At 36.4% G+C, this 26,466-nt stretch overlaps 1 protein-coding gene across 1 annotated transcript in view; it reads left to right on the forward strand.

Moving 5' to 3' along the window:
* ORC5 (origin recognition complex subunit 5) overlaps nucleotides 1–26,466 on the forward strand; it is a 216,152-nt gene that overhangs the window by 163,046 nt on the left and 26,640 nt on the right. The window contains exon 14 of the mRNA XM_081147838.1: nucleotides 3,597–3,677. Within this exon, the coding sequence (XP_081003964.1) occupies nucleotides 3,597–3,677 (81 nt within the window). The remainder of the gene's footprint in view (nucleotides 1–3,596; nucleotides 3,678–26,466) is intronic.

The following is a 26,466-nucleotide window of genomic DNA, read 5'->3' on the forward strand; positions in this document are numbered from 1 at the left end:
TCATAAAAAGAGTTTGGGAGTTTTCCCTCCTCTTGAATTTTCTGGAATAGTTTGAATAAAATAGGTGTTAATTCTTTGAATGTTTGGTAAAACTCACCTGTAAATCCATCTGGCCTAGGACTTTCGTTTGCTGGGAGTTTTTTGATTACTGCTTCAGTTTCATTAGTTGTTATCACCTCTTCATGTTTTCTGCCTCTTCTTGATTCAGCTTTGGAAGGTTGTATGCTTCTAGGAATTTGTCTATTTCCCCCATGTTGTCCAATTTGTTGGCATATAGTTGCTCATAGTATTTTCTTCCAATCCTTTTTATTTCTGTTGGTTCATTTATATTGCCTCTTTCATTTCTGGTTTTATTTATTTGGGTCCTCTCTCTTTGTTTCTTAGTGAGTCTGGCTAAAGGTGCATTAATCTTATTTATCTTTTCGAAGAACCAGCTCTTGATTTTATGGATTTTTTTTTTTAAGTCTCTATGTCATTAATTTCTGCTCTGATCTTTATTATTTCCTTCCTTCTACTTCCTCAGGGCTTTTCTTGCTGCTCTCATTCTAGTTCTTTTAGTTGTTGTATTAGATGGTTCATTAGATTTTTTTCTTGTTTCTTGAGATAGGCCTGTAATGCTATGAATTTTCCTCTCAGGACTGCTTTTGCCATGTCCCATAGATTTTGGATTGTTGTGTGTTCATTTTCATGACTTTCCATGAAGTGTTTGATTTCTTCCTTGATCTCATTGGTAACCCATTCATTGTTTAATAACATGCTATTAGCCTCCATGTGTTTGAATATTTTTGAGTTTTTTTATAGTGGTTGATTTCTAGTTTCATGGCATTGTGATCAGAGAAGATGCTCGATATGATTTCAACCTTCTTATATTTGTAGAGACTTGCCTTGTGCCCTAACATGTGGTCTATTTTTGAGAATGTTCCATGTGCACTTGAGAAAAATGTGTATTCTGCTGCTTTGGGATGAAATGTTCTGTAAATATCAATTACATCCATTAAGTCTAGTGACTCATTTAAGGTCTGTGTTTCCTTGTTGATTTTTTGTCTTGATGACCTGTCCAATGCTGACAGTGGGGTGTTAAAGTCCCCCACTATGATTGTGTTGCTGTCAATCTCCCCATTAAAGTCCACCAAGAAATTTTTTATATATTTAGGTGCTCCTATATTGGGTGCATAAATGTTTATAAGGGTTATTTCCTTTTGTTGGATTGATCCCTTTAGTATTATGTAGTGACCACCTTTGTCTCTTGTTATGGTCTTTATTCTGAAGTCTATTTTTTCAGGAATAAGTATTGCTACTCCAGCTTTCTTTTCCGTTCCATTTGCATGGAATATTTTATTCCATCCCTTCACTTTTAGCCTGTGTAAGTCTTTTGCTCTCAGGTGTGTCTCTTGTAGACAACATATATTTGGGTCCTGTTTTGTTATCCATTCAGCTACCCTATATCTTTTTATTGGACCATTTATTCCATTTACATTTAAGGTTACTATTGATATCAACTTATTTAATGCCATTTTCCCCCTTTATGCTGATGTACTTTTCTCTCACTATTCTTTCTTTTTCTTAAAGCAGTCCTTTTAGCATTTCTTGCAATGCTGGTTTGGTCATACTGAATTTCTTTAGCCTTTTTTTTTTTTTTTTTTGTCATTAAAGTCCACCAAGAAATTTTTTGTCTGGGAAGCTCGTTATTTCACCTTCAATTTTAAATGATAGCTTTGTTGGATAAAGCAATCTTGGTTGCATGTTCTGGCTTTTCATTACTTTGAGAACTTCATGCCACTCCCTTCTGGCCTGAAGAGTTTCTGTTGAGAAATCAGTTGTGAGCCTATGGGGGGTTCCCTTGTAGGTCACTGCTTGTCTCTCTCTTGCAGCCCTTAATATTTTCTCTTTGTCCTTGACATTTGCCATTTTAATTATGATGTGTCTTGGAGAGAGTCTCTTTGGGCTCCTCTTGTTTGGAACCCTTTGTGGACACCAGAGATGTTTAAAGAAGGTAACTTACATAAAACATTTCTCCTGGAAAAGAGGAAGATTTTTTGTTGTTGTTTTTAATCTTTTGTTTCTGTTTTAAAATCATCACTATAGCTTAAAACATTTTTCATAAGCAGTTAGGTTTGTGTAGATAATATGAAGACTATATAGGAATAAAGTCTGAAAATATTTGTTTATTTAGTGGCTCAGTAGATTTATATGTCTGTTTCTATTATAAGGTTTTAAGTAAACATTAAAGTAGGAATGCAAACACCAGAGCTCTAATCATCATACTGTGTGATCATAGGAAATCAAATAACCTTTCTGGGCCTTGGTGTATTAATCTGTAAATTGGAGTTGGGATTCATCTTTTCATTTTTATGGTTTGGCTATAACTCTAGCTGTGGGTGTATTGATTATTTGGAGTCTGACCTTGCTCTTAGTTTCCATTAACACTAGGAGTCAGGGAACTCCCAGGATTGTGTCAGTCTGGCTTGGAAGAGCTGAATGGTAAATATTCAGGACTTTTTCAAGTTAGTTGTAAATCTTTGTAGCTTGAAATTGGCCATGTGGGAGTATTACTCCACAAAATTGGCAGATGCTACAAACAGGGCTCTCCCCCACCTCTTCTCGGTATATCATTGCCCCTGTGTACTGAGGAATGGCCACCCTCGCCCTCAGCCATACTAAGAAAATACTTTTTACTGGTACAGAAAAATGCTTGTCTTTCCTCTGGTCTTCCAAAATGTTAAGGGGCATACCACAATTTCTTAATTGTGGGTTAAAAAAGAATAAGAACTGCTTGGAACATGCATTTGGGAATGTGAAACATGGACCTTAGCTTCCCACAGTTGGTCTCTGAATAGACTATTGGAAAAATATACTCACTATATGTGGATGAATAGTGGTCAAAGTTATATGATCACTTGCTCTCTCTTTTCTCTTTCTCTCTGAACCATTTATCAGCTGCCACTTTTTTTCTTTTTTTTTGTTTCCTTCCCTGCTTGGAGATTTTAGATCTAGGAACTATCTTGCATAGAGTGTAGGAGCAGTCATTTCCTCCCTGAGCTAGGGGGCCACTGCAGCACCATGAGTGAGAACATGGTCTTTGTTCAACAACTGGTCTTACTTCTTTTTAGCTGCCTATTCTTAAACTATTTACTTAAACTTTCTGTTCCTTTGATTCCTCATACACAAGATGGAGATACAGTCAGTTCTGCTATAAGGCTTGTTAAATAGTTTTTTTTAAAGGCAAATTTTCTCAAAGAAGTTGAGCACAGTGCCCTGGTTGGTATATAAGATACACTATGAATGCATAAAACTACACCTAGCTCCATGAAGCCCCAGTGGAATATACAAATCTGCACACATCTGGCATAGACAAGGAACCACACCCATCCACATCTGGTGTTAGAGAGCTTTCCTTCCGATTTCTGATAACCCTTCTTCTACTACTTCACAATAACAAGCAGCCACTTGGGTCATGCAACCAGACACCCTTCCCTCTCATTAATTTTCCCTCTTCATTTTCAGCCTATTTTGTATTTTTTCTCTCCATTCTCTGTTTTCTCTCTTTGTCTTTTCTCTCACTCTTTTCATGTATTTCTTTTATTATCTGCATACAGGGTGGCAAGCTGGGAGCAGGTGCACAGGCCATGGGACTACAGTTGCCCACCCCCACAAACAAACTGTAGGTCTTTTTCAAGGTAAAGTACAATATTTATTGTAGTAATTATGTATTTCTTAACTATTTTGCATCTACAAAAATGCACTGCCATTTTTATTATATGCTCCCTTTTTTAAAATGTGCCACTGAAAGGTTCTTGAGTATTATCCCCAGCCTCACGTTACCATAAGACCTGTGTTTTATTGCATGATTTTGCAGTGTGGTGATTTTTAGGAACACAAAGATCATGGTTATAGTAGAACTGACTATAATATCAGTAACTGCCTCTTTCATAAGGTTGATGATTGTGAGTTAATATGTACAAAACACTTAGGTTAACTCTTGATTATAGAAAGTGGTAAATCAGCAATGGCTACTTTTGCTCCAACAAAGAGAGGACTGAATTAGATATTATTCTCCAAAGACCTTCCAACTCCAGGATTTTGTGCATTCTAGAGCTTAGGCCCCCTCATTATACATACACATGAGATGGGAAACTTGAGGCTTGCTCACAGCCATACAACTAATTAGTGAAGATGTAGGAAAGCACTGGTATCCAGGCTGTTACCTCCTCTCCAAACCAGTGACCCACAGACTAAAGGCAATAACTGAAAACTAATTGCAAAGTCATTAAACATCCCTCAGTTTCTAAAATACACATTAAATGTTAGCAGTTACAGTAAAATGTGTCAGATGGAAGGGATTCTAAGGTTCTTAGCAGTTTGGGCTGTGTTGAAAGTTATAGCTATAACTATATAGCTAGAAGGCAGATGTCTGGCCTATTCAAATTTTACTCTGAATTTGAAGCACTTTTCCATATTTGTGCCTAAAGGGAGAAAGGCATACAAGGGTAACATCCAGTCATTGGCGGACAAATGCCTAAGGGGCAAAGAGAAATCTATTTTTATGTCTCCCACCACGTTATTATCTTTTCAATAGCAATTCCCTCAACTCCCAACATTCAGAACACTTATGCCCATGGGTGAAGGTTTTTTATGTATTGCTTATGGTATACAATGCATGCCAGCTAAAAAATATGTTTTCCTTTGTGATGAAATAGCCTCAAGAGCCACTGTGACCACATTGTGTGTCCCCCCACAATGTGTACACATTTTGAATAATTATTAATTCCAATGGGTTAAATCTTAAAAGAAAGAAACATCAATTGAACTACCAGCTGTTAAGTGTGTATACATTTTTGGGGACACCCAGTATTTATTTTTAGAATTTTTTATAATTTATTTTTCAACTATAGTTCACATACAATATTATATTAGTTTCAGTTGTACAACATAGTGATTAAACATTTATATACCTTACAAAGTGATCATCCTGATAAGTCTAGTACTCATCTGACACCATACATAGTTATGATATTATTAATTACATTCCTTATTCTGTACTTTATATCCCTGTTACTATTTTTGTAACTGGGAATTGTACTTCTTAATCCTTTCACCGTTTCTACCCATTTCTCCCAATTTCCCTTATCTGGCAACCATCAATTTGTTCTATGTGTCTATGACTGTTCCTGTTTTGTTTTAAAATTTATTTTGTTTTTTAGATTCCACATATAAACAAAATCAGATATTATTTTTCTTCTCTCTCTGATTTATTTTATTTAGCATAATACCTCTAGGTCCATCCATGTTGTTGCATATAGCAAGATTTCATTCACTTTTATGGCTGAGTAATATTCCATTGTACATATGTACCACTTCTTTTTTATCTATTCATTGACCCATGGACACTTAAGTTGTTCCACATCTTGGCTATTGTAAATAATACTGCAATGAACATAAGGGTGCATACATCTTTTTGAATTACTGTTTTGGGAATACACAGAAGTGTAATTGCTGGGTCATAAAGCAGTTCTATTTTCATCTTTTTGAGTACGCTTCATACTATTTTCCATAGTGGCTGCACCAATCTGCATTCCCACCAATAGTGCATGAGGGTTCCCTTTTCTTCACATCCTCACCAATACTTGTTGTTTGATAATTTATTGATGATAGCCACTTTGATAGGTGGTATCTCATTGTAGTTTTAACTTGCATTTCTCTGATGATTAGTGATATTCAGCGTCTTTTTAAAAAAAAATTTTATATGAGTTTATTTGAACCAAATAGGACATATCCCAGGGAGCAAGATCTCAAATGCTCCTTGAGCATCTTTTCATATGTCTTTTGGCCATCGGTATGTCCTCTTTGGAGAAGTGTCTATTCAGATTCTATGACCATTTTTTAATTGGATTATTTGTTTTCTGGTGTTAAGTTGTGCAAGTTATCTATATATTTTGGACATTAACTTTTTATCAGATGTATTATTGGCAAATATCTTCTCCCATTCAGTAGGTTGTCTTTTTATTTTGTTGGTAGTTTCCTTCTCTGTGTAGAAACTTTTTTGTTTGTTGTTATCCTATTCATTTATTTTTTTCTTTTGTTTCTTTTGCCTGAGGAGACATATCCAAAATAATATCGCTAAGAGAAATATCAATGAATTTATTGCCTATGTTTTCTTCTGGGAGTTTTATTGTTTCAGGTCTTACATTTAAGTCTTTAATCCATTTTGAGTTTACTTTTTATATATGGTGTAAGAAAGTGGTCTAGTTTCATTTTTATGCATGTATCTAGAACATAATTTATTTAGATGGTTTAATGGGAATGGTGGGTCAATTAATTGTATTTGTGTCACTTCTTTGGGGGAAGATGAAACAAAAAAAATAAGGACAGCTTTATAAATTTGTGTTTTTATTTTCCAGCCTGGATTATATTAAAATAATAGCAAACTATTATTTTGCTAATGAGAACATTGGTTCTCAAAGTGTGGCCCACAGACCCTGGGAGCCCTAGAGACCTTTGCAGAAGGTCTGCAAGGTGAAACTAGTTTCATAAAACATTAAGATGTTATTTCCTTTTTTCAGTGTTGACATTTGTCTTGATATTGCAAAAGCAAGCTGTGGCACCTTAGCCCAAATCAAGGCAATGGTACCAAATTGCACTAGTAGTCATTGTGCACTTGCACTTCAAAAACAAAAAACTCTGGCTTCAATTAAGAATGCTCCTGATGAAGCAGTAAAAATTATTAAATCGATCTTTGAGGACATGTCTTTTAAATCTGCATGGCAAAATGAGAAGTGCTTACGGTGCACCAAAGTCCAATGGTTGTCTCAAGGTGAAGCAATAGTATAATTTTTGGACTTAGGAGCTGAACTGGCCACTTTTTTCAAGGAACATATTTTTTAAAAATTTATCTTTATTGTTGAAAGTATTTCTCCCCATTGATCCTCTCCACCTGGCATCCACTCTCACTCCCCCTCCAGGCCTTCTCCACACTATTGACTGTGTCCATAGGTCATGCAAATATGCATAAAGTTCTTTGATTAATCCTCTCCCCACTGCCCACCCCCGCCTTCCCTCTGAAATTTGTCCAGCTGTTCCACGGTTCTATGCCTGTGGATCTATTTTGTTCATCAGTTTATTTTGTTCATTAGATTCCACATATGAGTGAGCTCATGTGATACGTATCTTTCTCTGACTGGCTTATTTCACTTAGCATGACACTCTCCAGATCCATCCATGCTCTCCCAAAGGGTAAGAGATCCTTCTTCTTTACAGCTGCATAGTATTCTATGGTGTAAATGTGCCACAGCTTTTTTTATCCACTCATCTGCCAATGTGCACTTGGGCAGTTTCCAGATCTTAGTTATTGAACATAGGAGTACATAGATTTTTTTTCTAATTGGTGTTTTGGGTTTCTTAGGATATAGTCCTAGAAGTGAGATCACTGGGTCAAAAGGCAGTCCCACTTTAAATTTTTTGAGGAACCTCCATACTGTTTTCTATAGTGGCTGCACCAGTCTGCATTCCCACCAGCGGTGTACTAAGGTTCCCTTTTCTCCACAACCTCACCAGCACTTGTCATTTGATGATTTGTTGATGGTAGCCATTCTAACAGGTATGAGGTGATATCTCATTGCTGTTTTAATTTGCATCTCTCTGGTGATTAGTGACTTTGAGCGTTTATTCATATGTCTCCTGGCCATCTAAATGTCCTCTTTGGAGAAGTGTCTATTCAGGTCCTTTGCCCATTTTTTAATTGGATTGTTTGTCTTCTTTTTGTTAAGTTCCTTATATATTTTGGAAATTAACCCTTTATCAGATGTATCATTGGCAGATATGGAACACTATTTTAATTTGAATGAACAACTGACATAAAATACGGCGTTTTAGATTTTTCATAAATGCCTTGGTTCTAATTTTAGATATTTGTTGCTAGTGATAAAATTCGAGCTTTTAAGTGAATATTAGGATTTTGGAAAGTTTCTATCTGCCACCATAAGCTTAATAGTTTCTCAATACTTAACAACTTTTATGACAATATTGATGATGATATTAATGAGTGTGATTTTTAGGTATTGTATAATTAAATATGTCTAAATTTGTAAGATATGTATAACTCAGTGAAACAGTATTTTCCAAATGACTAATATATGATGTTACAAAATCAGGAATGTGTAAAAACAATATTCAAAATACAAGTGAGATCAATGGGTTTTAATGTGACAGCGTACGAAGAGTTCATTGGTATGGTTTCAGATTTCATATTACAACCAACCTTTAAGAAGCTTCTACCTGTTGGTTCCTGGTCAAGATGGTGGAGGAAGTAAATGGTACTTGCATCTTCCCACAACCACATCAAAATTACAACTAAACTAAAGAACAACCATCATTGAGGTCCCTTCTAAAGACCAAGGCATCCCAGCCCAGGATTTTAGTGCCAGGAAGATAAGTCCCCATAACTTCTGGCTGTGAAAACCAGTAGGGATGGTGTCTGAGTGAGGGCTGCTATAGTCCTAGGTATTCCTCGTAAAAGGCTCATGCACAAACTGACTCTGAGTCACTCACTCTAAGCTCCAGGCTGGGGCAGCAATTTGAAAGGTGCCAGGTGCCATATTTGAGTGTCCATCAACCTGGCTAACACCATTCTCCGTGCTGTAGTATGAAAGAAGAATATGCACAATTATATAAAAAAATTATTAAAATAGTTACTCCTTTTCCAACTAAGTATCTGTGTGAAGCCAGATTTTCTTCATATATTCAAAGCAACATGTTGCAACAGAGCGAATGCAGAAGCAGATATGAGAATACAGCTGTTTTCTATTAAGACAGTCATTAAAGAGATTTTCAAAAATGTAAAACTATGCCATTCTACTAAATTCTTTTTGTTTTGGAAAATAAAGTAATTTTTCATAACCAATGTGTTGTTTATGTTAACATGTTAGTTGATTTATTATGTTTAAAATAAATTTATAAGTAAATATTTTTAAATGTCTCCGTTTAAAGTTAAATAAGCCAGCCAGAGAAAGACAAATACCATATGATTTCATTCATATATGGAATCTAACGAACAAACTGAACTACCATCCAAAATAGAGACAGATTCAGAGAGCAGGCATACAGCTCTGGTGGCTGGGAGGGGAATGTTGAGGGGAGTGGAGGGATTGAGCAAAAAAGAAAAAAAAAAAGAGAATGCAGGGACATGGACAAGACTGTAGTGGCCTGGCCGGGCATGGCTCAGTGGTTGACCGTTGACCTAGGATCCAGGTGATCGGGGTTCAATTCAGGGTCAGGGCACATGCCCGGGTTGCAAGCTAGATCAATGACTTTCTCATCATTGATGTTTCTATCTCTCTCTCTCTCCCTCTCCATTTCTCTCTCTGAAATCAATAAAGATACATTAAAAAAAAAAAAAGAGTGTAGTGATTTTGGCGGAGGTGGAGAGGTGGGTGGGTGGAGGTGGAAGAGGGCATAGAGGGGATAAGTGGTGATGGAAAAAATAAAAATAAATGTCTCCATTTAAATTTCTAGAATAATATATATTAATGGATATGACCTACAAAAACAAACGCTTTTTGGGATTCTCAATATTTTTAAAAAATTTAAATGGACCCCGAATATAAAAAGTTTGAGATTTACTATCTTAGAGTTCTGAACTTGATTTAAAGATGTAGTTTTTGAAATGTGGTCCATGAACCACTAGCATCAGGATTATTAAAAATAATATATAGAAATACGTATAAAACTCAATATTCCTGGGCCCTTTCCCACATTCTTGAAATGGACTCACAGCACAAGGATGGGAAAACCTCCATGTCTGAGAAGTTTTTCAGTCATTCTGATGATCATGCAGGATCCTGCACTGGTTCAGCATCCTGGACAACAATTCCGGATTGGCTACAATTTATGACATGATCTTGGGTAATTCTGTTGGTTTCTTGAAACCTCTGTTTTCAACATAATAAGTTGGACCCATGGGCTTACAACAATAAAAGCTTATCCAGAGAGCCTCAGATAAAAGGCTTTAAGAACACCCCATATGCTGCCACTTCTTAAATTACATGTGTTAAAATAAATGACTAAAGTACATGTTGCAAAGCTATGTCCTTGACTATTAAAAATAGTTTTTACAGTAATGTTTTTAAAAACTTTAAAAGAAGCCTGCTGATCTATTATCCATCAATTTCAAAAACTCACAGCAGAAATTTTTGTTAATAGTGCATATTAGCTGGGTTCTAACCCAAAATGCATTCCCAAAAAACAATACCTAAAAAGAGAGACCAAGAGGAAAGCATGAAAAAGGTAAGTGTAGACTATCCAAAAAATTAATAAATAACAACTATAAAACTCAGATATAAAATGAATCTGAAGTGCCAAGGGGCTCTGAAAAATGAAAGCTTTTTAAAATGAGAGATGATCCTCTCTTTCCTGGGGCTGCCAGGAAAGAGATGTACAATCCTTTTAATGTTCCACTAAGCTCCAAAGTCCACTGCTTCATTCCCTCAACCCCCCTGAAGGCCAGGGCTGGCCCAGAGTTCATAAAGCTCACTTGGAAGCAGTGCTTCAAGAGCTTTAAAAGTTAAAAGCAAAAACTTTAAATTTAATATGTTGCTTCCAGAAATATCCATTTAAGGAGGTGCATCTATGGGCAAAATGTATCCTCTCTGCCCTTCTTGGGAAATGGTGGAGCTGTCACTTCTTAGGTTCTTTTCTAATAGCAGATCCAAGCCATCCAGTAATTCCTGACCACACATCTTCCCTTTGTGCCCCACATGCTGGTGCACCATTTCAAGGCAGCACATCTTTTCCTAAATAAACAGCCCCTTGCCCTGGCTGGTGTGGCTCAGTTGGTTGGAGCATCATCTCTTACACCAAAAGGTTGTGGGTTGGATTCCTGGTCAGGGCACATGCCCCACATTTCTGGTTTGAACCCCTGTCAAGGCAGGTACGGGAGGCAACCGATTGATGTTTCTCTTTCACATCAATATTTCTCTCTCTTTTTCTCTCTCCCTCTTTCTAGAATCCATTTTTAAAGAAATGAGCAGTCCCTTGATTTCCTACTCTGTGAATAGGGAATTTGATTAATATTAACGGGTCACATTTATTGAATCTCTCATGTCACATACTGAGCTCAGCAATACTTCCAACAATTCTATGAGGTACTGTTATTACGTCTCTTTACACATGAGGAAACTGCGGCATAGAGATGTTGAGTAACTTCCTAAACACTACTCAGTTAATAAGTTGTTGTATCGAATTCAATCTTACAATTGTATGACTCCAGGACTCGAACTCTGAACAGCTACTCTATTGTATTTTCTTACCCAAAGAACTGCGAGGCAGAATAACCACCTCAGGTTGGTGGGAAGAGAGGGAAAGGAGCCTCTCAGTAAAGTCTTTAAAGCCCAATAATAAGTCTTCAGAAAACTATTCTATAGATTCTATTAAATATCTCACCTGCATTAAACTTGCTTATTTTAATGTCTACTTTAATATATGAATGGTAGAAAAGCTGCGAATTTCAGGACCACGGTGGCCAATGGCTTCTGATTCTCCCTTCGCCCTTTTTTCTTTTCTGGTGTGTCCATTGGTCAGAATCCAGGGCAAGGTCATAAGTAGGGATTTTGTGGTATTTCCTAAACCTATATGCAAACAATGTTGATCTTTGAGCTAATTTTATGTTTATTCTTTGTTTCCTAGCATCATAGTAGCTCTTATGGACCATGCCCCAGCAATACTTTCTTGCATTGCACCTGAGAGGAATGGAGGTTTGAAAGTGCATTTGTGTCTGAGGGAATCACTTTTTAGACTTCATTGTAGGGACTGTTGCTGGATGCTCTAGCATTGTGGCCTTTCTGTTTTTTATGTTCCCTCCTACCTTGCAAAGCCCTCAGCTGAGCCTGAAACCATAACTTTTAGCTATCTCCATGATTCTTTTTTTTTCTGACCTCCAGTTCTTCCCCCAATAGAATCCTTCTTTATATCTTATACTCTTAAAACTGACATTTGTTTTTAGTCTAAATCTTACTCAAGTCATTCAAGAGTTATATTATCATTGACTTGAGTTTTACAGACTGTATGTACTGAAAAAATTTAAAGAAATAGCTTCTTTGCTTAAGGGAATGTCAAAAGACAAGGGAAAGGGAGGAAAACAGCTCTGATGTTCTAGAAAGCATGCCTTAGTTTCTTGGGTCTTTATTTATTTGTTTATTATTATTAAACTTCATTTCAGTGGAAAGAAGTCTTTTGAGGATTACCAGTCTGAATTTATAAGACAGTTGAATTATAGGATATGTTGGGAGAGAATGTCTTTTACTTACTATCAAATCCTCAGAGTAAATTATCAAGGTTTGTCTTGTTGACATGACTCAGGTGCTTAACAGCATGCTGTCTAAAATATTTACACAGTTGTATTATTTAATACAATAAATAATACTTATATGGTGTTTTTGCATATATTGCTGCTTGTCTTCACAGCAGCACAGTTCAGTGGGCGTCACTGATAATGTGTAGAATGTTAAAGAACTTGTTTGAAGTCAAGCAGCAAAAAAGCAGAAGAGCCAGAAGCTCTTTCCTTTCCAACAGTACTAATATAAAATGTTAAATTTGCCCTAAACAAACATGCTATCACTCAACAAGCATTTACCATGTACCTCTTAAATTAAATCACTAAATAAGTTTTACTCAAAGGTGAGTAATGGGATCTCCTCCCTGAAATTCCCTACTGAGTAAAACAGACATGCAAACTAACCTCAGTTGCAATATGGACTCAAAAAAAGATAAGACTATAGAATGTGAACTGAGTATGTATTTACTTATTTTTATCCTCACCCAAGGATATTTTTTCCATTGCTTTTCAGTGAGTGGAAGGAAGAGGGAGAGAGAGAGAGAAATACCTATATGAGAGAAACACATCGATTGGTTGCCTCCCACACTCGCCCTGACCAGGGCTGGGGATCAAGCCTGCAACTGAGGTACGTGCCCTTGGCTGGAGCGGAGCCCAGCACCAGCAGACCAGCGCTGTAACCATTGAGCCAAACCAGCTAGGGCTGAATATGTATTTAAAGTTGACGAGGAGCACTTGCTATTTCATGGAGTACTACCGTGAATTATATTGTAATATGAATATTCACCCTTTAGTTGGTTTTGTCAATTAACCTTGAACAACACTCAGCTTGTTTAGACTCTAAACTTTAAACTAAGATAATTTAGATTTTAGGTATCTTTCTTATATCATTAATCTATAAAAGAAAAAGGGAAACTTAATTCAATCCTCTTCCAAATTAGAACAAATTGCAAGTGGGTTGGGTACAAAGCACATTTTAAGAAAATTTGAAATTTAGCTCTGTTCCTAACTGAATGGTCTGTGGAATATTACCCGTGGGGCTATATATAAAAACATCTCCCAAATGTTACTTGGACCAATCCCTATTCTTGGAAGCAATGACAAACAATCCCTGACATTTTGTCTTCTGTATTTTGGTTGGAAGCAGAATCATTGGACCAATTAACCAAGCATAGAACCTGGAGATATTTTAAAATCCTTTGCCTCATATATTTAATTGATTGTGAGTAATCTCATCTAAATCTCCATAATTAGGCATTTCATGCAAGCTCTGTCTGCTAGCCACCATGCCCCCTTTTAGATTTTTGGAGAACCCTCTCTCAGGTCTTTCTCCGACAGCCTGTGGTTAATTCTGAATGCTAAGATTCTTGGTATATCACTCTCTCCTCCAACAGAAAGCAACTTTTGGCAGTGGGGAAGGCTCAGGATTTGGAATAAACAGATTTGGATTAAAATTCTTCTGCTTATTACTAGCTGTGTGATCTTGGACAATTTACTTAATATCTTTGATCCTCAGTTTTCCTCCCCCATGGAAAGAAGGTGATCATAATAAAACTTACTTTGCTAGGTTCTTATGAAGATTAATATATATATAAAGTACCCAACACAGTGTCTGGCACAATTGAGACCATGAACAATTGTTAGTTTTATTCCTAATGGCTTTCATTTGGTTTCTCATTAACTAGTAATTCAGAATCCAGCCTGAGTTATCAGTGAATTAGGCCCACGTTCCTTTCTTCCATCCCCCATCCTCTACTATCTTCCCAGATAGTCACCACCCTGCTTAGCTTGCTTTCTTTGTCCGATGGAGCCTGCTTATCTTCCCTCTCTATCTTGACCTTTCATTCATCTCCAGCTCAGAGTAACTACTCTAAGAGGTCTTCCTGATTAAATCAAAAGTTGACATGTTTATTAGCTTATCTTTCTAACATTTTTAATGTTTGAGTTTAATGTTAACCATGCTGCTGTGTATAGAATAAATACATAAAAGTATCCTTTGCCTGTTTACCCATTCAGTAGCATACAGCAGGCAAATGGTTGGTAGGAAAAATAAGTTGATCAAATGCACAAGCTAGTCTTGCTAACTGAGATCATTCTGAGAGTTAAGTCAAAGGTAAAGAAACCAAGTCATTATTTCTATGAGTTCTACTCCAAGTAACTGTGACTTTGATGAAAACATCAGTTATGATTTAGTGATAGCAAATGCTATATGACTCTTAAAGGAAGACAGCTCTCCAGAGTACTGAGCCACTACTGCCCCCTATAGTCCATACAAGATATATCAGGGAGCAATACAAAATGTTTTGCCTTGACATTCTCAGGGGGAGGTTTTATTGCCAGATCTGTTGATTGTCTACCCATCATTCTATTCCCCTCCCCCTGCTTAGTGTAACTCTGATCTTATGCAGGCATCCACAAAATGCAGCCTATGTGACTTAGGGAAAGGTGACCCCAGAACCAGCCTGGGCTTTAACTAACCTAAAGCAGCCATGGTCTCTTACCTGGGTTGGTGTAGTAACCTGTCTTAAGCAATCAGCTCATGGCATTCTCTTGGTAATGGGGCATATGTTGGGCCCATCAGACTGAAAGTAAGGAATCTTATTGCATATAATTGGGGGAGAAACTTTCATTTGCTCTCTGCTGGATGTAATGAAGAATCATGTACCCTTATTCCTTCTTGTAACTGTTCTCTGATCACTAGGGAAAACTGCTGTAGCAAAAAATCCACCTTGTGGAAGACAAAGCATTGAGATAAAAAGAACATGGGGCTTGTAATTCTTTGAGCTGCTAAATCAGCCAACCCTGACACTCTACCTACATTGGACGTTTTATATATGAGAAAATATATTTTATAACTGTTTAAGTCAGTTGGAAAGCATCCTGTTAACAGTGCTGAAAATGGGAGCAAAGGAAATACTAATGAATCTTTAAGCTCTTGTTGATTTCCAAGCTTTAAGGACATTATACAGGGTGGGGCAAAAGTAGGTTTGCAGTTGTGAGTACGCAAAACAGTTTATTCCTGTATTATTATTTATTAATTATGGTATTATTTTCCATATGAACAACTGTAAACCTACTTTTGCCCCACCCTGTATAAATATACATTCTTGGATGGCACACTTCCAAGGAATATTTTCTCAGTCTCTCTGTGATTAGAAACAGAATGGATCTATTCAGGTTAAATTTCTTATTGGGCTCTTTAGCTTTCTAAACAAGAAGTTCTTGATGTTAAAGCCCATGGGTCTGTCTGTATTCAACAAGCAACATGTGATTTCATTGCCACAAAATTCTTTCCCCAAAGCTTGGCTTCTCTCTACTTAAAAATATATCCTCAAATCAGACCACATCATCAGTTATTTTTACTGAGTTGCCCATTGGTGAGATGTCATCACCATATTTTCTTTTATTTTTTCATTCATCAAGCATATGTTGAGTACCTCTTATAAGCCAAACAGTATATAGGGCATAAACAAATGAGGAAAACCTCTGCTCTTGTTTTCTAGATTTTACAAGCAGTGTCATGAAAATTATTTGCAATATGTAGAAACAACACTTTACCCATATGCCTAGTGTTGCTTCTTTTTCCAAAGTGTGAAATAGTAATTGATTTACAAGTATAATATAATCCTTTTAGCCAAGATTTACCCATTTGCAAAGTTCTGTTATTATTTAAAAATTTTCAATTACAGTTGACATTCAATAGTATATTAATTTCAAGTGCACAGCATAGTGATTAAACATTTATATAATTTACAAAGTGATCCCCAATAAGTCTTCCACACACTTGACACCACATATAGTTACCACAATATTATTGATTATATTCCTTAAGCTATAACTTTACATCCTTGTGACTCTTTTGTAACTGCCAATTTGTGCTTCTTAATCCATTCACCTTTTTCACCCATCCCCTCCAACACCAAACCTCAGTTTTTCCTCTGTCTCTTTGAGTTTATTTGTTTTGTTTATTTTGTTTTTTAGATTCCATATATTAGTAAAATAATATGGTATTTGGCTTTCTCTCTGTTACTTATTTCACTTAGCATAATACCCTGTAGTTCCATTCATGTTGTCCCAAATGGTAAGATTTCATTCTTTTTCTATGTCCAATTAATATTTCATTGTATATATGTACCACTTCTTTATCCACTCATCTTTTGTTTGGAGCACTTAATCCATTTACATTTAAAGAAATTGTTGATAGATATATATTTATTGCCATTTTATTCATTGTTTTCTGATTGCTTTTGTAGTTCTCCGTTCCTTTCTTATTCTCTTACTCTCTTCTCTTGTATGTTGATGACTTTCTGTAGTGTTGTGTTTGGATTCCTTTCTCTTCATTTTTTGTATATCTCTTGTAGACTTTTGGTTTTTGGTTACCATGTACTTCCTATACACCACGTTATGTTTATAGCAGTTTATTTTAAGTTGATGGTCACTTAAGTTCAAACACATTCTAAACTCACTACCATTTTTACTCACCTCCTCCACATTTACGTTTTTGTCATTATTTTCTACTCCTTTTGTGTATGTGTGTGTGTGTGTGTGTGTATCCCTTAACTTACTGTTATAATTACACATGTCCTTTCTAATTTTGCCTTTTAACTTTTGTACTAGCTTAAGTGTTGGTTGATCCACTGCTTTTATTGTGTTTGCCTTTGTCAGTGAGAATTCTTTTTCTTTGATATATTTTCTTTTGTAAAAATTAATTAATTTATTTATTTTAATTAAATTGGTTAATAGGGTCATATAGGTTTCAAGTGTGGATTTATATGTTACAAGATCTGTATATTTCATTGTGTGCCCACCACCCAAAGTCAAATCATCTTCTGTCACCATGTATTAGGCCTCATTCACCACCACCCCCCTGCCCCTTACCCTCTGGCAAATATCACACTGATGTTTGTGTCTGTGACTTAGTTTTATGTCCCACATATGAGTGAAATTATGATTCTTAGTTTTTCCTGCCTAACTTATTTCACTTAGCATAATATTCTCAAAGTCCATTCATGTTGCTGCAAATGGCAGTATTTTGTCTTTTCTTATGGCTGAGTAGAATTCCACTGTGTGTAAGTACCACATCTTTTTTATCCAGTCCTCTACAGAAGAATACCTTGGTTGTCTCCATGTCTTGGCCACTGTGTATAGTGCTGTAATGAACATAGGGGTGCATATATCTTTGCAAATATATGATTTCAAGTTTTTCAGGTATATACCAAGGAGAGGGTTGCTGGGTCATATGGTAGTTCTATTCTTAATTTTTTGAGGAATTACCAGACTGTTTTCCATAGTGGTTGTATCAGTCTGAATTCCCTCCAGCAGTGAATGAGAGTTCCCTTTTCTCCACAACTTCTCCAACACTTGTTATTACTTGTCTTGTTGATAATAGTCATTCTAACATTTGTGAGGTGGTATCTCACTGTAGTTTTGATATGCATTTCTCTAATTGCTAGTGAGGTTGAACCTCTTTTCATATATCTATTGGTAATTTGTACGTCTTCTTGGGAGAAGTGTCTGTTCCAATGCTCTGCCCATTCTTTAACTGGGTTGTTTGTTGTTGAGTTTTATGAATTCTTTATATATTTTGAAAATTAAACCTTTGTCAAAGTTATTGTTTGCAAATATCATCTCCCATTTGGTCTGTTGCCTCTTGGTTTTGTCAGTTTCTTTTTGCTATGCAGAAGCTTTTTAGTTTGATATAGTCTCATTCATTTATTTTTACTCTACTTGCCTTTGGAGTCAAGTTCATAAAATATTGTCTATGACCAAGGTCCGTAAGTTTGGTACCTATGTTTTCTTCTATGCAGCTTACTGTTTCGGGTTTCACACTTAGGTCTTTGATCCATTTTGAGTTAATTTTTGAACCTGAGGACAAACTGTAATCCAGTTTCATTCTTTTGCATGGCTTTCCAGTTTTTCCAGCATCATTTATTGAAAAGACTATCTTTACTCCATTGTGTGTTTCTGGCTTCTTTGTTGAAAATTATCTGCCTGTATATATGTGGTTTTATATCTGGACTCCCAACTCTGTTCCACTGACCTGTGTGTCTGTTTCTGTGCCAATACCATGCTGTTCTGATTATCATAGCTCCACAGTATAATTTTAAGTCAGGTAGCATACCTCCAGCTTCATTTTTTTCTCTCAGTTGCTTTGGCTATTCAGGGTCTTTTGTAGTTTCATACAAATCTGATAATTTTTTGTTCTATTTCTTTAAAAAATTACATTGGTGTTTTGATGGGGATTGCATTAAATCTGTATATTGCTTTGGGTAATATGGCCATTTTAACTATGTTGATTCTTTCAATCCATGAACATATTTTTCCATTTCGTTGTGTTTTTTTCAATCTCTTAATAATGCTTTGTAGTTTTCATTATATAGCCCTTTCATATTCTTTGTCAAGTTTATTTCTAGGTATTTTATTCTTTTGGTTGTAATTGCAAAAGAAATTGTTTTTTTCATTTCTTTTTCTGAAGTTTTGTTGTTAGTATACAAGAAGGCAGTAGATTTTTGTACATTGATTTTTGTATCCTGCAACTTGCTGTATTTGTTTATTGTTTCTAATAGTTTTTGATGGAGTCTTTAGGGTTTTCTATGTACAGAATCATATCATCTTCAAAAAGTGATACTTTTACTTCTTCTTTTCCTTTTATTTCTTTTTCTTGTCTTATTGCTCTGGCTAGGATTTCCAGAACTATGTTGAGTAAGAGTGATGAGAGTAGGCATCCTTGTTTTGTTCCTGATTTTAGAGGAAAAGCTTTCAGTTTTTCTCTGTTAAGTATAATATTGGCTGAAGGTTTATCATATATTCCCTTATTATGTTGAGGTATGTTCCTTCTATTCCTATTTTATTTAGTGTTTTAATCATAAATGGTTGTTGTATCTTATCAAATACTTTTTCTGTGTCTGTTGATAAGATACTACATTTTTTATCCTTTCTTTTGTTTATGTGGTGCGTTACATTGATTGATTTGTGTATGTTGAACTGTCCTTGTGCTCCTGGAATGAAACCCACTTGATTGTGATGTATTATTTTTTTTGATGTATTGTTATATTTGATTTGCCAGTGTCTTGTTTAAGATTTTTGTATCTATATTCATCAGAGATATTGGTCTGTAGTTTTCTTTTTTGTGTTATCCTAGCCAGATTTTGGTATCAGGGTTATGCTGGCCTCATAAAATGTGTTAGGAAGTACCACCTCTTCTTCAATTTTTTGGAAGAGTTTGAGAAGAACAGGTGTTAAATATTCTTTGAATATTTAGTAGAATTCACTGGTGAAGCCATCTTGTACTGGACTTCTATTTTTTTGAGAAGCTTTTGATGGTTGTTTTAATTTCATCACTGCTGATGGGTCTATTTAGATGTTCCAGTTCTTCATGATTTAGCCTAGGAAGGTTATATATTTTCAGGAACTTATCCATTTCTTCTAGGTTATTGAATTTGGTGGCATATAGTCTTTCATTATATTCTAGTATGAACCTTTATGTATTTGTGATGTCTGTGGTGACTTCTCTCTCATTTCTGATTTTGTTTATATGGGTCTTTTCCCTTTTTTCCTTAGTGAGTTTAGTCAGGGGTTTATCAGTTTTATTAATCTTTACAAAGAACCAGTTCTTTGTTTTATTAATTTTTGGTATAGTCTTTTTGTTCCATATTTCATTCAGTACTGTTCTAATTTTTATGATTTCCTTTCTTCTGCTAACTTTGGGTTGCTTTTGTTCTTCTTTTTCTAGTACTTTCAGATGTGATGTTAGGTCGTTTACTTGTGATTTCTCTTGTTTCTTGAGATAGACCTATAATGATATAAATAAACTTCCCTCTTATTATTGCTTTTGCCACATTCCAGAAGTTCTGATATGTTGTATTGTCATTCTCACTTGTCTCCATATATCTTTTGATCTCACCTTTTATTTTTTTCTTTGACCCAGTCATTTTTTAGTAGTATGTTGTTTAATCTCCACATATTTGTGGGTTTATTTACTTCCTTTTGGCAGTTGATTTCTAATTTCAAGGCATCATGGTCAGAGAATATGCTTGATATAATTTCAATCTTCTTGAATTTGTTAAGGCTAGTTTTGTGACCCAACATATGGTCTGTCTTTGAGAGTGTTCCATGTGCACTAGAGAAGAATGTATAATCTGATGTTCTGGGATGAAAGGGTCTGTAAATGTCAATTATATCCATTTGGTCTAGTATTTCATTTAAGGCCAATATTTCTTCATTTATTTTCTGTTTGGATGATCTATCTAGAGATGTTAATGGAGTATTAAGGTCCCCAAATATGATTGTGTTTTAATCTGTTTTTCGCTTTAGTTCTGTGAGTAGTTGCTTTATATATTTCAGTGCTCCCTGATTGGGTGCATATATATTAAGAAGTGTTATGTTTTCTTGATGTAGTGTCCCCTTTATCATTATAAAATGTCCATCTTTGTCTCTTGGTATCTTGGCTATCTTGAAATCTATTTTGTCAGATATAAGTATGGCTACACCTGCTTTTCTGTGGATGATTTTTGCTTGTAGAATTATTTTCCACCCCCTTTCACTTTGAATCTACCTTTGTCTTTGCAGCTTAGATGTGTCTCTTGAAGGCAACATTTGGTTGGGTTTTGTTTTTTGATCCATTCTGCTACTCTGTGTCTCTTTATTGGTGAATTAAGTCCACTTACATTTAGGGTAATTATTGATGCAAGAGGATTTCCTATAACCATTTCATCTTCTGTTTTCTGGTAGCTCTGTCTCCATTGGTTTTTTTCCTTTGTGTTTCTCTTTGTTTTTGTTTGGTGGTATTCCATATTTCTTTCCTCTGTTTCCTCTGTTTTTTTCATGTGTTATAGCTTGCTTTCTGGAGATTTTTTTCTTTCTTTCTGAGCTTCCTCATTACCATGGTTATTCATGGTATTTTCTGGTCTTCTTTGCTAGGCATTTATTGTATTGATGACCTTTCTCTAGCAGCTTTCTCTGAAAAGGTCTTTCCACTATTTTCCAGTAGGAGACACTGAATCACAAAATTTTCACCTCTGTGGTCTCCCAGAGCTGACCTACTTGACTTCCATCAGACAGTTCAGCCAACACTGCTTGGGGGTACAATCTGTTTTGCCCTCACCATAATGGTGATCCAAACTTCTGTGGGTTCCCCCACTCCCCACACACCTCACCTGGGTATCAATCACAGAGGGAAACAGCAATTCTACTGCAATAGCTCTTGGTTTACAGATAATGTGTTCCTCAACCCAAAACCTAGGGCAACTGGAGGTGAGCTTTTGGAGTCCAAGGGGTGGCAGGGCTCTGTGGCTGTTTCTTTGTCTGAAACACCAACACCTGATAGCTGGGGCAAAACCCCTATGGTATATCCTTGCCCAGGCATCTCTGCTGGCTCAACCACTGTTCACACCACTCACCCTGCTGGAGCGCTCACTTAGACTCTTTATTGCTCCAGGCCCACAAAAGTGTCTGCTACCACCAGCTTCCTCCTCTCTCTGGGCCAAGCTGATCACCAGCTCCCAGCTGCAGGGCTGCATTATTGGCTGTCAGGGCTCTCCTCCCTTCTCACCATCCTGCTTATTCCCAGTTGCCCACCTTTAGATGCTTCATTGTGTGAGGCATGCTACTATATTGAGTAGGAAATCCTTTGTTGAATTATAGTTGATGAACTTGTTGAAGTTTCAGGGGAAGAGGCCAACAGGATCTCTCATGCTGCCATTCTTCTGATGTAAAATGTGCAATATTTTCTTATTCATACTTATCATTGTTTTCTTATTTTTCTTAAAGAAGCCCCTTTAATATTTCTTGTAATACTAGTATGACGGTGATGAACTCCTTCAGCTTTTTCTTGTCTGGGAAGTTCTTTATCTCCTTCCATTTAAATGACAACCTTGCTGGGTAGAGTAGTTTATAGGTCCCTGCTTTTCATCACTTGGAATATTTGGTGCCAACCCTTCTGGCCTGCAAAGTTTATGTTGAGAAATAAGCTGAAAGTCTTACGGGAGTTCCTTTGTTGGTAACTAACTGCTTTCCTCTTGCTGCTTTTAAGATTCCCTCTTTGTCTTTAACCTGGGCTATTTTAATTATGATGTGTCTTTGTGTGGGTTTCTTTGGGTTCATCTTGTTTGGGACTTTCTGTGCTTCCTGGCCTTGTGTGTTTATTTCCTTCACCAGGTTAGGGAAGTTTTCAGTCATTATTTCTTCAAATAGGTTCTCAATCCCTTGCTCTCTCTCTCTTCTCCTTCTGATACCCCTATAATGTGAATGCTGTTATGCTTGATGTGGTCCCAGAGGACCCTTGAACTACTCTCATTTTTAAAACCTTTTTTTTTTTTTTCCTGTTTCAATTGAATGTTTTCCACTACCTTGTCTTCCAAATTGCTGATTCGATCCTCTTCTTCATCTAATCTGCTCTTGTTTCCATCTAATATATTCTTTATTTCAGTTATTGTAGTCTTCATTTCTGGCTGATTCTTTTTTATGTTTTCTATCTCCATATTTATGTGTTTTATCTCTTTGTTGAAGTTCACTGAGATAATCTACTCTTCCCCTAAGTTCATTGAGCATAACTAGTGTTTTGAACTTTGCAACTGGCAGATTGCTTGCCTTCATTTTGTTTCATTCTTTTTCTGGAGTTTTCTTGGAGTTGTCCTGTTCTTTCATTTTGGACATTTTCTTTTTGGCTGCCTCCTGTGTTTGTTTCTATGTATTAGGTAGAGCTGCTATGTCTTTCAGTCTTGGCAGGGCAGCCTTATGTAGTAGGTGTCCTGTAGGGCCTAATGGCACAGTCTCTCTGGTCACCTGAGTTGGGTGCTTTTGGTGTATTCCTGTGTGAGTTGTGTGTGTCCTCCTGATATAATTGATCCTTGATTGCTGTTGACATATCAGTGAGTGAGACTGACCCTTAGGCTCACTGGCTGCGAGGACTGGACATGATTGTAGCAGATAGACTGTTGTATGGGGGCTGACCCCAGAGATCCTGATTCACTTTAGTGGGGCCCTGCTATCTGCCAAGTCCACCCTTTGGGTGTGTCATTATTGGTGCTAACTGGGTGGTGCTCTGGTGTGGTCTGAAACTGGCCATCAGGTGTGTTGGTTCTAGGACCTCTTAGGAGGGGCTACAGTGGAGGCTAAGGTCAGCCACTGCCTGTGTCTGGTCTGAGCCAGCTTGTAGGAGCTATAAAGTGATCTGTAGTTTGTAGCTTCCTGGGCTGGGCTTGGAGGTGCCTGGGAGTGGTTATGCTGTGACCTGAGGCTGGCTGCCACTAGTGCTGAGCCTTTGAGAGGTTTTAAGAATGTCCACAAGTGGGGCCAGGCCAGCCATTTGTGTGGATTAACCTTTGATAGAGGTTCGCAATGACCAGTGAATTGAGCGAAGTAGGTGTGGTGAGAGCAGTATTAGCTAGATTAATGGAAACTCAGATTTGGCACCCACCTGAGCCTGCCAGCTATGTGTGTGTGGGGGGGGGGTCAGATTTAACAAAGGAACAATGGCATCTGCCAGCACTTTCATCCAGGAGAAAGCTGCCCTTCCAGCCCTTGCCCTGAAGCCAAACGATTCAGTTCCTCCTTGTATGTCCTTGGTGCTTTTTGAGCTACTGTTCCTTCTCTGGAGCTGATGATGAGTGTTTGTAAGCAGGTGAGTCTATGTGCAGGTCCTTTAAGAGGACACCTGGATCTACAGCAGCCCTCTGTCTCACACAGATGTAATCCCTGCTGGTTTTCATAGCCAGGTGTTGTGGGGGCTCATCTTCCTGACACTGGTGCTCTGGGCTGAGGAAACCAGTGTGGGGCCTGGACCTCTCACTCTTCAGGGGGTACCTGAGTTATCCCTCCTAATTTTTAACTGCCATAAATGGGTGTAGGACCAGCCCCTCTGCCCCTCTTACCAGTCTCAATGTGGCTTCTTACTTATATCCTCACTTACAGGGATTATGTTCAGCTAGTATTCAGGTGATTCTCAAGGGTGATTGTTCTGTAATTGAGTTGTAGTTTTGATATGGTTGTAGCCAAGGAGGCTAGCACAGTGTTTACCAAATGTCCTCATCACCATATTTTCAAGGTTCTCATTTTATTTTTTTGAAGTGCCAAACCATTATTAGTTTAATTCCATATTGTTCTCTTTATATGCCCCTCACATTAGAAATAACTGTCTTCTAGCATGAAGATTAGTAATATCTGAGCAATTTATTTATTGTTAAAATTAAGAACATTGTCAAGTATGCTTCTCAAAAAAAAAAGTGTTTCCCCAAAGAAGGGACTTGAGAGTTATTCATAAGAATACCTAAATTTTGTGTTTTTATTTAAATGAAATTTTATCAAACCAATTAGTTTAAACATACTTTGGACCATTTGTATCTTATAATTAAATACTGCTTGGCAATTTCATTGCCTGAGTTCCTGTTTGTGCTTCCGATAGAGTTGATGCCAAGTGGTACTTCTTCGATTGTTGCCAATCAATGAGAAAGGAACACTGGTGTGCTTGATACATTGAGGATGTCTTCTCACCAAAGGAAGGCCAAACAGTATCACAACAGACCATATGAACTAGGTTTCTCAGTAGTCTAATTAGATGAAAATGGAGGAAAATTGAGTCATGAAATTGTAGCATGCCAAACTTAAATGGACTTTCATCTGAACACTCAATTACATACTAATGTTGCAAACAGAACTTAGTTTCAAACATCATTTATCATATAAAATTACATTTGGTAGCTAGCTTGTTTTTGTAGCTTTGTTTATATTTCATCAAATTCACTTTGTGCAGTTAAATATATAAAATCTATAGATTATAAAATCTATAGTATACAGAGTTTATGCTTTGTTTATTTAAGTGCACATTTAGTAACATCTCACTTTATCTGTTACTAAGTGCACAATCTTGGACAAGATATATACCCTCTTTGTTCCTGGGTTTTCTCATCTATAGTAAGGGATAGTAGTATTATTTCCTTCATTAGATTTTGTGAGGATTAAATGATTTAATATATGTAATATGTTCAGAAGAGTGCCTAAAATTATAATATGTACTCTGTGAGTTAGATTTATTTTTACTATCACTATATTTTTAGTTCTATTATAAATAAAATAAGTCATACAGAAGGTTCATCAGGATCTTTTCCTACTATAAGAATATACTAGGGTTTGATGTCTTCCCCATTTCAGAGCTTGGCAACAGATTTGTGGCCCATGAATAACAAGAGTGAGATTATTATAATATGTCTTCTTTGGCCTTATTTTTGGCTCTATTTATGCTCCCACCCATTATTTTCTTTTTTCTTTGCTCATACTTTTAATTTATGAGGTCTTGTTGCCATTTAAATGTCTTTTTAAGCTACCTTAAGTTCATTTTGGAACAGAAGGTGTGGTACATAAAAATCAATAAAAATGCATATCCACTCCTAGACTGTGTGAAAGTAGAACATTTAATAGACATTAAGGCTCACTGGGATATATTACCACATGCAGGAAGGATCTCGGAGCTCATTTCCTTGCCTGTGAGATATTTTCTCAGGAGTAGAAGTATAATATAATTGACCGCAATTATTTTCTGTCCATTCTATGAATGTTGCAAGTGTTTATTCTATTTCTGTAAAAAACTCTTTTGCAGTATATTTTTCTCATTTTCTTGTATCTCACTCACAATGAGTTCATTTAGGACACTCAATGTTTGTGTATATTTTATTTAAATTTCTAAATTTTTGATGATTTAAAATTTTTTCTAGAATATAGGAAATATAGGCATTCATGGTGAAAATGCTATGAGTCAGGTCCAGAAGAAGAGAATATTATTTGTGATGATAGTTATATAATTTCCCTTTCCTGACCTTTCTGCTCTATTTCCTAGGCCAGATTTCAGCCTCAAACATTTTGTAGTGAGATAAATGAATACCCTGTAAGAGATTTTTAACAGCCTATTAGAATTTGTTAAATGAGATGAGAAAAACAGGATTCATCAGGTGTTAAAATTTGCTACTTATAGCCCTTGGTAAAAAAATACCTATCAGTGTATTCAGAACTATTTTGCTTTTAAAGCAATTATCACTATGTGTTGGGGTTGAGATGGGAGAGAGAAAGGAAGTGATGACTTCACTTAAAAGTGTCATCCATACCTATTAAGGACCATTATTCTCCAATTAAGTTTCCCTCCTCAACCTGATATT

Source organism: Miniopterus schreibersii (assembly GCF_964146895.1).
Source record: "Miniopterus schreibersii genome assembly, chromosome: 9".
NCBI classification, from domain to species: Eukaryota; Metazoa; Chordata; class Mammalia; order Chiroptera; family Miniopteridae; genus Miniopterus; species Miniopterus schreibersii.